At 30.1% G+C, this 13,622-nt stretch overlaps 1 protein-coding gene and 2 long non-coding RNA genes across 3 annotated transcripts; 2 read left to right on the top strand and 1 right to left on the bottom strand.

Annotated features, from left to right (window-relative positions):
- The first annotated feature begins 1,149 nt into the window (after positions 1-1,149).
- LOC121216896 (uncharacterized) lies at positions 1,150-2,416 on the top strand. The gene is made up of 2 exons (XR_005913105.1): positions 1,150-1,908; positions 2,189-2,416. It is a non-coding gene; the product is annotated as an uncharacterized lncRNA (long non-coding RNA).
- On the bottom strand, positions 1,990-5,810 carry LOC121216895 (uncharacterized). Its single transcript, XR_005913104.1, has 2 exons — positions 5,405-5,810; positions 1,990-3,508 (listed from the first exon to the last, which is right to left on the bottom strand). It is a non-coding gene; the product is annotated as an uncharacterized lncRNA (long non-coding RNA).
- Positions 5,811-10,649: 4,839 nt separating this feature from the next.
- On the top strand, positions 10,650-12,850 carry LOC107948644 (E3 ubiquitin-protein ligase RMA3). The gene is made up of 2 exons (XM_016883266.2): positions 10,650-10,808; positions 11,707-12,850. Exon 2 carries the CDS (start codon positions 11,708-11,710, stop codon positions 12,461-12,463), a length of 756 nt encoding a protein of 251 aa, XP_016738755.2. The 5' UTR covers positions 10,650-10,808; position 11,707; the 3' UTR covers positions 12,464-12,850.
- The last annotated feature ends 772 nt before the right edge of the window (positions 12,851-13,622 follow it).

The following is a 13,622-nucleotide window of genomic DNA, read 5'->3' on the forward strand; positions in this document are numbered from 1 at the left end:
TTATTAAGCTACTGTTGACACTATTTTTTTTGATAAAAACAAAGTGGACTTGGATTTTGAAAAACAAAAACGAACATGGGAGTCGCCACTAATCGTTTTTGATGAGTTGTGATCGGGTCACCTCGAAAAACGATTATTTTTAATAAACGGTTTAGATTTATTAAAACAACGCTTTTAGTCTGCGAAATTCAAAAAAAAATAGGTTCGGGAATCGGTTACGCACGAGGAGGGATTAGCACCCTTGTAACGCCTAAAAATTGGTACCTAGTTTAATTAGTGTCTTAGTGTCGAAGATTGAGAACTTTTAAGAGTTTTAAAAAAAATACGATCCTAAAAAAAACTCGAATAACATGGATTGAAATTTAAGACTCTTGTTCCGAATGGATATCACATCCAGCACTTTAGGACACGATACTTTAAACCATTGAAACCAAGATCACCTTATGGTTTCAAAAACTCATACTTTGAGGTTTTAAGAGGATATTTGACTATTTGGTCAAACGAAAAATCGAAACACAGCACGTTAGGGAACTCTTTCTCGAATTTTCTAAATGTAAAATATTGTCTTTATTTTAAAATTTTAAAAGGATACTCGGCTATTTGGTCAAACGAGAAGACGAAACCCAGCACGTTAGGGCACGTTTTCTCAAATTTCTAAATACAAAATATTGCTTTTATTTTGAAATTTTTATTTCTTTGCGTGTTTGAGTAGAAATTAATGCAATGTTTTAAATGATGTGTGAAAAAAAAGGAATTACGTTGATAGAGTAATAACAATATGAAAATACGGGTACACAATTCATAATTCGCATGATAGCAATGATCGCACAATGTACATTATTTTAAAACCCACTAATAGTCAAAGCATATGAAATAAAATCACATAATAACAATATAAGATAAATAGTGAAGATTTGAAATGAATAATATGAGATACTCTACATTAACAATATACATTTAATATAAATAAAACTTAGGATAATTTGAAATAGACACTTTAAGCAATTCAAAACAAACACTACATAAAATAATTTTAAAGAAATGTTATGTAAATAATAAAAGATCTAAAATAAATAACATAAAAATAAAAAAAATAGAAAAGATAATCAAACAATTTAATATAAGTCATAAAATTAAAATAAAGTGCAAGTTGTTAAATAGGTAAAAAAATAAATTGAAATAAAATAATAAATAAATAAGTTAAGAGATTAAAAAAATGAAACAGATTAAGGACCGTATTGGAATTGAAATAAAAACAGTGGGAGAAATTTAAAATAAAAAAAAGGAATTTGGGGTCGATTGAAACACAAGCAAAGGCGCGAGGGCCAAGTGGGGAATTAATCCCTGACCCTTAAGGCGTGTTGTTTTGCGCGGGACCTAATTGAAACGAGTTCAAAATTGCAGTGGTTAAAGTATAAAAAGGGTGAAGACCCAATTGCACTTTACCGCAGAAGCGGGGGGCTAAACATGAAATTAGCCCCTCCCCAACAAAAAACACGCGGATCCTCAACGTCACTGGGTCGGGTCGCAGGTCGAACGAAAAACGGCGTCATTTTGGCCACTGATCTTAAGGCCCAAAACGACGTCGTTTTATACTCAATATAAATACTAAAAAAAACAGGAAAAATCAGTTTAAACCCACTTTTTTAAAAAAAAATCAGAGAGCTTTCAAACTCTCTCTCTAACAGCCTCAAATTCGGCCAATAGGGCCACTGTCTGCGCCGCCGTGGCTCCACCGTAGGCGGTAGTCGGAGCGACGGGAGATCGGATTTTCAGCCCGACTAAAAAAAATTTTAAGGCCTAGCCTTCTGAGCCTTAAGACCGAAAAAAGAAGAATCCACGCCCTCTTCCGTCCCGATTTTGGCAGTCGAACAAGGCTCTGGCAATGGGCTTTGCGGGCGACCTCAGGTAAGTCTTTTTCTTTTTTATTTTCGTTTAAAAAAGGTAAAAAAAACAATAATGAAAATAAAGAAAAAGGAAAGATTGAAATTTAAAAAAACAAGAAATCACATTAGTTTTTTTTTTCTTTTTTTGCTTTTATTTCTATTGTTTGTAAGAAAAAACCAGAAAAAATTACAATGTTTTTGTTCGGCCTATATAGCCGATTTTTACAACCTTTAAACTTCTATCTTTTGTCGTTTTGTTGCTTGGCCTTTTCTGCTTTTGCGTGTGGCTCTTGATTTTGCAGGTACCTGAGGCATGGATGGTCGGTGATAGAAGAGTCTGGAGCGGTGGCGACGTGCTTGAGGCTGGCGGCTAGTTGTCAGACCTAGGTGCAGCACACCTAAGGTTTCTGCCTCTCATTTTGCTGAAAATTTATTTTAGATTTTGGGCCATTTGGGCTTTGAGATTTTGCTTTATTTGGGTAATAATTGAGTTTGTAATTTGGGCTGATAATTTAGACTACTTATTTTTATTTTGGGTTTTATTTATTATTATTGGGCCGGGCAAAATTTGAGTTTTACAATAATACTCAATTATTAAACTACAATATTAACCGTAATAAATTAAAAACAATCAAAGTCAAATAAATAATTTGTAATCAAGAATTGAATAATTATAAATTAGCTTCCAAACCACAATTAATACTAAAAATTAATAATATTATCCAAATGCATAATTAGTAGTACACCACATAATAACAACATTGTCCAAGTGCATAACTAATATTACACCACATAAAAGTATCAATATCTTCGACCTTGAGAAAATTTTTGAAGCCAAATTTTTTTATGCTTCTTACTTTTAACTAAAAAAACTTTAGCCTCGGATTCATGACTCACTAGATAATCAAACACAGAACACAAGAAGTCATCACCAAATCCTTCTTCCTCCATCGACATCACTTGTTCGTAAAGCTGTGGTGTCTTATCCGCAGTAAATTGTTCCAAAGCATTAGCAATTTTGTCAAGTTGTTCACCCAAAAATTTAATTTGTTCATCAACGACACTTTCTTGAACATTTTTGTAAAAAAAATTTATATTAACCATTTTACTTTTTCTATAATCATATTTAAAATCAAAAGTTGTTAAATTAAATTATTCAACCTAATTAATAATCTTAAAACTTATATTTATATGTATATAATTAAGATATATTTACACGTATATAATATATAATTTAGTAAGAAACTAAAAAGTTAGACTATAATTATATATATGAAAAATATTATAATGTATTATAATATAAAAAGAAAGCCATAATCCATTTTCATACAGCTTAAACTATTTTAATTTTGTGAAAATAAACTATTTCTCAAACAGAAAAAATATGATTAGCTATACTTGCAGATGTCACTGAAAGAGCTATCCATGTGTCATGTGGATATGAAAATAAAATAAGAAAAATGTACGAACGCCATATTACCGACAGGAAAATTTCACTCAATAGAGCAAAAAACAAGCCATACCTCCAACTATAGTGTTCCTATTATCCAAAATACCAAAATGCTGAACAGTCCTACAATAAAGAGGCCAGGTGTGTAACCCAAGTACTGAACAGCAGCTCCCTGAAACAAACGAGACCAGACTGTCAGCATCATTCTAAAATTTCTCATTGTGCACTGATAAGATCGATGATATAAAGTAGAATAAAGTTGGAACGGGATAGCATAAATCCACCTAAGTCTTAGAAAAACCTAAACATTATATGTTTACCCGAACTTTTAAGCTACTCTAATTTCAACAAAAAAAGTTCCAACATTCCATTCAAATTTCAACATAATAAAAATCTAATTTCTTCACCAGCTTTCAACCAAAATGAAAATAACCAAGAACCCATTCTTCTTTTTAAACAAAAATAAATAAAGCTATAGACTTTACCAAAAACCCAATTCAATGTAATTATCAAATATAAAACCTAAACTTATATATATATATCACTTACAAAAGCAAGCTTGCAAGATAAACAAAGTAATACAATTTCAATACCAGCCTTGAAATGACAGTTCTTTATACACTCAAAAATTTTTTTAACTCTCCTTATCAAACCAAATGGTTCAAAATCCACAATTCTAAATTGCTTAAAAGCTTAAAAAACCCAACAAAAACCCACTGGAAATCAAATTTTTTGAGAATCAAAAAACTATACATAGAATTTTGATATATCTTACTTCAGGGTATGATTTCCAATCAACAAAACCATCAGATTATAGAAATGAAAAAATTCAAGCATCTTTGCTAAGAATCTAACCAAATAAACACATCAAATCAGCATCGAAAAATCAAGCTTAATTCTATGAACTTATCAAACAAATTTCAAAGATAGATCAAGGTTGACAAGCATAAAATCCAAATAAATCAATCATCTCAACTTCATTTTGAGTAAAATCAACAAGCAGCTATCCCAAAATAAAAGCAAAACACAAATTTTAAGGAAACAATACATTACCATGCTTAAAAGCACATAAAGCAAGCAGGACATGGAAGTCAAGCTAAGGAAACAACTCCACATTATTACAAGCAAAGAAGCCGAACCCAATCTGCTACACGATTGAAACCCATTGTACTCTGGAAAAAATGGAACTAAATATAGATCCTTGGGGTATTTCTTCTTGTTCAACAATGGTAATTATAGACAATATATAAACCCTTTTTTCATCATTTAAGTTTTAGAGTTTCAGATTTAGTCAATTATCTGGTTTGTTCATATGTTGTATAGCTTTGTTCTACTCAATTCGGTATTGAATAATCGCGATTTTTAAACTTCCATTCCTTAATTTTTTTTTCTAGTAACCAGTATCCACATAAATAAGTATGTTTTAATATATGTAAACTGACCATAACATCGTTCGACTAAATAATTAATATATGGAGCTAGCCTTATTGATACTAACCTCTTAGCAGTGAAGCAAAGCAACATCTTGTAACACGATTCAAGTAAGCAATAACAAATTGGGGTTTGAACTAATCAAAAACAGCAGCAGCTTTAAATTAAAGACAACCACAATATGGAAAGCATCAAATTTTTTAAAGGAGATGGAAACAAAAATTGAAGGCGCCACAATGGCTTTCAAGGAGCATGGCAGCGGCTTTAAGAACGACAAGTAGTTGATGTTTGGATGGATTGGTACGATAAATATGGATAAAATTGCAGTAAAAAGGAGCAAATTCGAGGGATGATCGGCACTTAACAGCAGTGAATTGGAATGGAATTAGTGGCAATTTCATCGAGAAACTGTGGTCTCCTTTGTAAAAAAAAACTATGACTAGGGTTAACATTAGGGATTTTGGAACTGACGAGACATAAGAAGTTGAAGTCATGGTGTTGGAATTGAAGTTGTCTCAACCAATTGCAAGCAGCTGTTTGTTGACATATATTGGAAGACAGAAGGGGATACCAGAAAGAACAATAAAAATTCCCAATTGCAAGCTACCAGAAGGGGAAGACAGAAGGGGATACTTACAATATCGACGACGGGCCAACTTTGGGACGTTTAGATCCTGCAAATTCGTGAGGGGAAGACAGATTGAAGAAAGAGAAGGACGGAAGGAGGGAGGGATTTTCCGAAGAATGTCTTACGGAAATGAAATTGGTAAGACATTTTCCCTAAACTGAGGCCATTTTACCCGTGTCTTGGAAAACAATTTACACTTGTAAAATGTTTTCAGGCTTCCAAACACTGTAAAATTAAGAAAATATTTTCTGAAAAATGTTTTCCTGCAAACAAACGCACCCTAATTGCATTGAGTGATGCCTACTGGTACAAAGTTGAGTGCTTTACTTTACAAACTTTGAATGCGTGGATACTTCCACCAGTTGAGGATGCAACTGATTAAAGATTAGAGGCAGAGGGGGTTATCGACAAAATAAACAAGGTTAAAATATGCCGTTAGTCCTTATACTTCGATAAAATTTGAGATTTAGTCTTAACAATTAGTATATTCGTCAAAATTTATTGATGTCTAATCATTATGCTTTCTTTCTTCTTCTTTTTTCCTTCTTGATAAAGATCCTTCTAAATATCTAGTTGAAATAAGTAAAAAGCAGGCATAAATTAGGAAAACTTATTGATCAGAGCATCAAAATTCGGGCATAATAATAATAGCAATGTAGCCTCACACACACACAAAAAGAGCTAAAATTCCTTGCATGTAGCGGCGGAAAAAGTTCATTGGAAGAACTTCAACATTATGGAATAAATATCAAATTTATATATGAATTTTGTTTCACTATACAATTTGATACATGAATTTTAATTGTGTGTAATTATACACATGAACTTAATTGTGGGTCATATGTATATATGAAACTTTGATTTTGATTAAGTTATACGCATTTAAAGAAATGAACACATACATTTATTTTCAGATCGGATTAATATTATAGTTTGTATATGCAATATATCAATGAAAATTTGTGTTAATTCACTAATGTTGCTAGCAATTTATATAAATTTAATCAAATTAAGTTTTCATGTACAAAATAGCACAAAATTAAGGTTCATGTATAATTTTGATATTTATTCCTTTTATAATTAATATATATTCTATTATTTTTGAAAATCAATTATTTCTCACATGTTTAATGTTACATGCATTGCAAATAATTTTATGCGTTTAATTTTTAAATAACATATATGATAAAAAAAATTAAATTATAATTAAAATATTTTTATCATACTCAATATACCATATCATTTTACTAAAATTAATATAATTATATAAATCGCATTCAGATGAAATAAAGACCATTGTACTAGAATATAATTCATGTTAATCGATTTTGAAAATAAATGTGAAATTTGAATTGTAATTTATGTAATTTGTTTGAATTGGTTTGGACTAGATCGACCAGTCGAATTGATTGGATCGAGAATTGATTCAAAAAATTGTATTAGATTATTTACTCAAAAATTAATATAAACTGCTTGAACCTAATAAAAATAATAATTAAATTAATTGTTTTTATAATTTTTTAGTAATTTATTTAATCGAACTAATTAAACTGATGAATTAATGAGATGGATTCAACTATGAATTTGAAAATTCAATACCATCACTATATTGGCAACCGCAATTTAGAACTTTTATGAACAGATAAGAATGAATGGAGCATAGTCACCTTTATAGCTTCAAAAAGGCCATATTCGCATGTCTGAGCTAACTTGCAAGTTAAAAAAGAATAAGATATTTAAGAAAACGATTCTCAAAATTGGACCATCTACTGATCTCAAATACAATAATCAATAATATTCGTATTTTTATTTGTTCGAAAAATGAGGTGTTAGATTTTTAGAATCGAATCAGTGGTTAAATCGACTAGATAGTTAGTTCGTTGATTAGATTGATTCATATATTTTGATTAAATAAATTATTTTAATTTTATAAAAATTAAAAAATATTTAATTAATTTTTTAATCCAATTTAATTAGTCTATACCAATTTATAGATCAATATCTCTCTTTTATCCAACCAACTTAATCAACTAATATGATTGAGTCTGATTTAAACAACGTGGGACAAGAAATAATGAAAGCAATTAATCACTTGAAAAGAATATAAAAACCTTATCTCAGCAAACGGAGAAGTGGTCACCTTGGTAGACTTTCAGGCTTCCTTGGTTGGCAAGTTTTTGTCATAGACCACTCAATTTTCCCTTATTCCTTAGGTTAATAAATTTTTTAATTAAAATGATTTTCTCTCCTTTTAATTCTTAAATTTTTTATTTTTATTAAATTATTTAAAATTGAATGAAAATATTAAATTTGTTAATTTTGTTAACCTAAAATCTATATATATATATATCAAGTCAACAATTAATTAAAATATAAAAGATTAAAAATTAAAAAAAATAAAAAAATCTGAAAATCTAAAAAATACCATAAAATAACAAAAAATTGCTTGAGCCATTTAAGGAATTGCATCAGCTCTTTGTTTTCTTTCTTTAAGCTGCCGAAATGAGTAAAGAAGGAATATTCAAGAACTCTCTACTTGCCTCCAAATTTATCTAAGTAAAAAAAAAATTCCATAATTTTCTTTAAATTAAAAATTAGAGTTAAAACTATAGGAGTTAAGTAAAATAGCAAGGGTCTCTCTTATCTTAACCAGTGGTCAAGGTTTGATCTTCGCCTTGGGTATGGAGTAGTTTTAAAACTCGTAGTCAGCATCTACCCCTTTCATGAGCCTACATAATGTGGATGATTAATTATTGAGCTCGCTCCAATAAATATCTTGAAAAATAAAAAAATAGAGCCAGAAATAAATAATTTTAGAAATATTCATATTTAAGTTTTTTTTATTTTAACCTATTATCATGAATTTTGAAAAAAATATATTACGTATTATATTTTTTAAAGTTCGTAGCACAATGGAAATATATTATGTTTTATATTTTATTAATACTTTTCTCGTGTCTTAATATGAAAACTATTTATTGTTCGCTATCAATACTGCATCATCACATTCTAATATTATTATAAAAAAATATTAAAATATAATGAAATTAAATTTAGTTAAAATTATTTTAGGTATCAATTAAATAAAAATTGTCAAGTTTTGCAAAGTATATATTAATGCTAAAAAATTTTACATAGTTTTTCATATATTACATCCTTGGTAATCTGAAGATTAGATTGGATTCGAGTGAATCAATTAAGTTCTTAGAATGTAGAGATATGATCGAGATAGTGTTGATGATTCTTGAGAGCATATATTCGAGTGATTTTATTTTGACTCTCATTGATGTAATAGTTATTTTCAAGGAGTTACTTTGTATTCGCTTAGATTCTATGTTAGCAAACCAAAATTAATATATGCATGAGGCTTGTCTAAGTTATGTAATGAGAGTTTATTTTGTGCAGCCTAATTTGTTCATTGAGTGATTGTTTTTGTGAGAGAATACAAATTGTTTATTGTAAACATTGTTGAAGTGTTTACTGTCCAAGTTCTCAGGGGGATTTGGAAGTGATCATTATGGTATTTAGGTACAAATATGAAATCTCTATACTTAGAGAGTAATAAATTGTGAATCACTTGTTGTATTCGTGATTAAAAATAGTGAAAATACCCATTGAGCTAAGCTCCGCAAACATAGGGAAACTGAACAGTGTAAACAAACTTTCGTGTTCTTTGAGTTTTTATTTGTACTGTTTTCGCAATGTCAAGTCATAGTAGCCACTGCAATCTAACTCTTCCAATGCAATTTTCGTTTTAAACAAATAAACAATTTAAGGTAACAACATGAAGCAAAGAAGAGACCCCAAAACAAATGTCAACTCAAATGGCATTGACGTGGCATGCTCAATTATCAAGGTTGTGGACCATGATGCGGTGAGTCTTTGAGTAGGACCTTGCCTCTGGCAATGGATGTAACCTATAACTTGAAACAAAAATTATTTTTCCCCGATGATTTTTCCATATACTATTGAAAAAATTGACCATAATTCGACATTGAAACAATACCCAAAAAGAAAGAGGGGTTGATAGTCGACTTTTCAATAGCCAAAAAGAACCGACTACCATAATTAGGGGTGAGCGTTCGATCGAATAAAGTAAAAAAATTTTGAGTTGGTCGAGTTGATCGAGTTGACGAGTCCTATTTTATCATCTTAACTCGATTTGAAATTTTTTCGAATCGAGTCGAGTAGAATGAAATTCGAGTCAATCGGATTGAGTGAAATTGTTTGAACTAAATTAAAAATTAAACATGTCAAATTAAAATATTATTATAGTATAACTAATTCCATGTTAGAGTATATAAATTTGAAACCATATATATTTGAAATTTTTTTCAAAACAAAATTAAAAAAGGAAGAAGAAGAAGATACTTTAGTATAATAAACTTGAATAATTAATTAACTTGTTTAGTTCCCACAATTATTATTTTAGAAAAATTTTAAAATTTTAACTTCTTTATGTATACTTTAGAATCTTTTTAAAATTATTATAAATTTAAAAAAAATATAAATTTAAGAATTTTTATAAATAATTTGAATTCAAAAAAATTATATTGAATTTTTTTTTGTAATTTTTGTTGAGACAGTGACCTACTTAATTTCAAAATTGACAAGAATCGAAATGGTATTTATATCAATCTATTATTCAAATTATTCAAGTTATTCAAATTGTAAAATTCAACTCAAAATTTGAATTGCTTATTCAAGATTTCAAGTTGACTTAAATAACTCATTTCGGTTAACTCGAAATTTAATTTTTTTTTAAATTTTTTCAAATCAAATTAAGTTTTATCCACCCTTAATCATAATTAAAGATGCAAAATTAACCCAAAGAATAGAAATATTATTTTATCAACCACCAATAATTTTAATGTTAAGGTGAAAGATAAGTTCTTTAATTTATGGGCTGTCACATTATTCTAGATGTAGATCTTCATAATTTCATCAAATATATAAACTTACTATATAAATATATATTTTATACAAGTATATATAATTAATTTTTTTAATGTATTCTAGAAATTTATTTCTTTATGAACATGTACTAATATATTTAAAAATAAAAAATAATTATATACAAAAAAATGTTATCCCATTATTTGAATCCAATCAGATCGATTAATTAGATTTGTTAAATTTAAAAAAAGTCAATACATTAAATGGCTAATTTCTTAATTAAAAAGTATTAAAAATAAAATCTAACAAAAAAAAGAAAAGAAAAGAAAATGCCTACTTAATAATCCAATAAAAATTAATATGTAAATAACAGTGTGCCTAACTAATATCTAATTTACCTCCCCCAACCTATTCCTTCCAATTGAATTCACTCTAATTTCCGAAGCTCTTTGAAATCCAGGTTTTTGATTAAAACCCAATTTTCATTTTGGTCTGTTTCAGCTTCCTCTTTACTGCTGTAAGTTTTGCTTTTCACAATCTCCATCTCCATCTCTGTTTTGCTTTTCACAATCTCCATCTCCATCTCTGTCTCAAGCTCTCTTGTTTTGTGTTTTCTTGGGGCTTTTTCGGTTCATTTTTGTGTAGTTTTTTGGGGGAAAACTCTTTTATCTTTGGCTTGGTTTGTCTTCTGGTATATTAGATTGATGGATGTATATAATAATGATAAAGGAGGATTTTTATTTGTTTTGAATTTCAAACTCGGATTCCAGATTCCTGAATTTATTGAAGAGGAAAGGAAAGATAATAATGAAGAATGTGATTTGGTTAAATATAGCTTGGGAATGTTGATATTTATTAAATTAGTTTCGTAATTAAGCTCGGTAAAATTGGCTTTTTGAAAACGAAAATATGTGAACTTTCTTCATGAGTTCCTTATTTTTAAAGGTTTTTTCTTGATGGATTGTTATTTGATTTATGGTACTTCGATGATCATAGGCTAGAGCTTCTTTCTAAATCTTGTTCAGTCTTATATTATAATAAAAACCAATTCTTTCCTTTTTTGTTTTGGTTGCATGTAAACTGTTTCTATATATACAGAGATCTTCTGGAAATTAAAATGAAAATATTCATGTATTGATTTGATTCTATAATAAAATCATGCATAGAATACTGCCAATCTTATAATAAAACCATGTTGTGTAGTTTGATGAATTGTTCTTCTAATTTGATGGCACTTAGCCTTTTCAATAGAGCCTTGAGTATGTTTGGTTTGGTTGAAAATCAAATAGTTTTTGTACAAATTTATCAACTTCATGCTAGTCTAGAAAACTTTGTGCATTTAAGAGTTATCTTTTTCGTTTTTGTGACTGGTTTACCTGTGTATACTTTCATCTAAAACTGTTTCCATCTTACAGAATGGCTATGGAACCAAACTTTTTTGAGCAAGAAGGGCAATCTGAGCCTGGAAATATATCCCTCAAGCACAAATGGGATTCAATATCATCACCAACGAGAGACCAAAACAAGGATACCAGTGGCTTTGATTGCAACATTTGCTTCGACTCTGCACAAGATCCAGTGGTCACCCTCTGTGGTCACTTATACTGCTGGCCTTGCATTTACAAGTGGCTTCATGTCCAAACTTCTTCCCTTGATGCAGATCAACGACAACGGAACTGCCCTGTGTGCAAAGCGAACATCTCTTCTAGTTCATTGGTTCCCCTCTATGGTCGTGGCACAGCTTCTGACTCTCAATCCGAGGATCCCAATTCAGATTTGGACATTCCCCAAAGGCCACCTTCTCTTGGATTGAACCCTATGACCACATCTTCACAGCCACGTCAACAACTCCATGAAAATCTTTTTCATCACCAACAATACTTCCCTCACCCTTATGGAGACCATGCAACCTTAGCATCATCTAGCCTTGGTGGTATAGCGATGACAAATTTCTTCAATCCTATGTTTGGGATGTTAGAGGAAATGGTGTATGCACGGATATCAGGGAGCTCAAACACAAGTATGTTTACTTATCCTTACCAATCTTCGAATCTGTTTTTTGGGAATAACAATCTCAGGATGAGAAGGCAAGAAATGCAGGTCGACAAATCTCTTAGTAGAGTATCCATCTTTCTATTTTGTTGCATCATTCTTTGTCTTCTCTTGTTTTGAAAGCATTATTGACTTTGAGCTTTGTATAGTTGTAAAAAGATACGTCAATGAACAAACTGAACACATATTAATTGTTGGAAAAATTGCGTGGAAACTCGCTTAATATTTTTATAAATATACTAGCAATTTCATTTTCAAGAATTGGGATTGAGCTGGCTGAGATCTTATCAGTTTACCATACTTCTTTTCTGTAAGCTTTATGTATATGGTACTTATGTTACCTGGATGGTATCAGATATGGCATCTGTTCAATCTGAGTATATTTATTTATGTTTTTTACATTTGAGGATCATATTTTTATATGTTTTGTATGGCAATATTCTTCCTTTGTAAGAGAATTATTTATATAGTTATAAATATATAACAAATCATAGAGATTTTATCTTATTATCTTTTCTTTTATGTAAAGTTATAACATGTATAAATATGTACCTTGAGTAGAATGAAAAAAAAAAATTTGCTTAAAACTGTCCATTCTCTTTCGACATTCTTTTCAATTTCGATGTCATGGTATCAGAGCTACTTAGATTTGATTTTTAAGTTTGAGTTTCACTAGAAATGTTTGAATATTTCCGTGGATCACTTCTATAGTGATTGGTAGTGTGCATCGCTGGCATAGGGAGGAGCACAGGAGTCCCCTTGGCTGATCTCGCGGATATATGAAGTTTGTCAAGCCTTCTACCAACCGGTTAAGCAAGACATGTCATTCACAACCTACTCTATGGACTTCGAGAGGGTATATGAGGAGTTTAATGTTTTTCTACCACTCAAATCAGATGCGGAAAGTTCAGTAGGCTCAAAGGGAGCAAATGGTAGTTATGAGCTTTCTTTTTAGCCTTCTTTAAGAATTTGAGGATGCTAAAGCTCATATCCTTTCTGGTTTTGAGATTTCATCTTTACAAGATATCTTTATGAGAGTAGCTTCCATTCAGTTCTTTTGAGGGGGAACAAATTATCGTGACAAAAGAGGTGATGAGATGAGAGAAATGGTGTGCTATTATTATAATGAGCTAGGCCATACTAAATGTTTTTGTAGCTACAAAATAAGGTCCTCAGAGATCATAGGAAACAATTATTGCAATATCAAGTAACAAAAACCCAATTCTTCTATCATTGCTGTGTCAGGTAACTCCATCAAGTGTCTCATTTCTTCATCTTC

This window comes from Gossypium hirsutum, chromosome D05, assembly GCF_007990345.1.
Source record: "Gossypium hirsutum isolate 1008001.06 chromosome D05, Gossypium_hirsutum_v2.1, whole genome shotgun sequence".
In the NCBI taxonomy this organism is placed as follows: domain Eukaryota; kingdom Viridiplantae; phylum Streptophyta; class Magnoliopsida; order Malvales; family Malvaceae; genus Gossypium; species Gossypium hirsutum.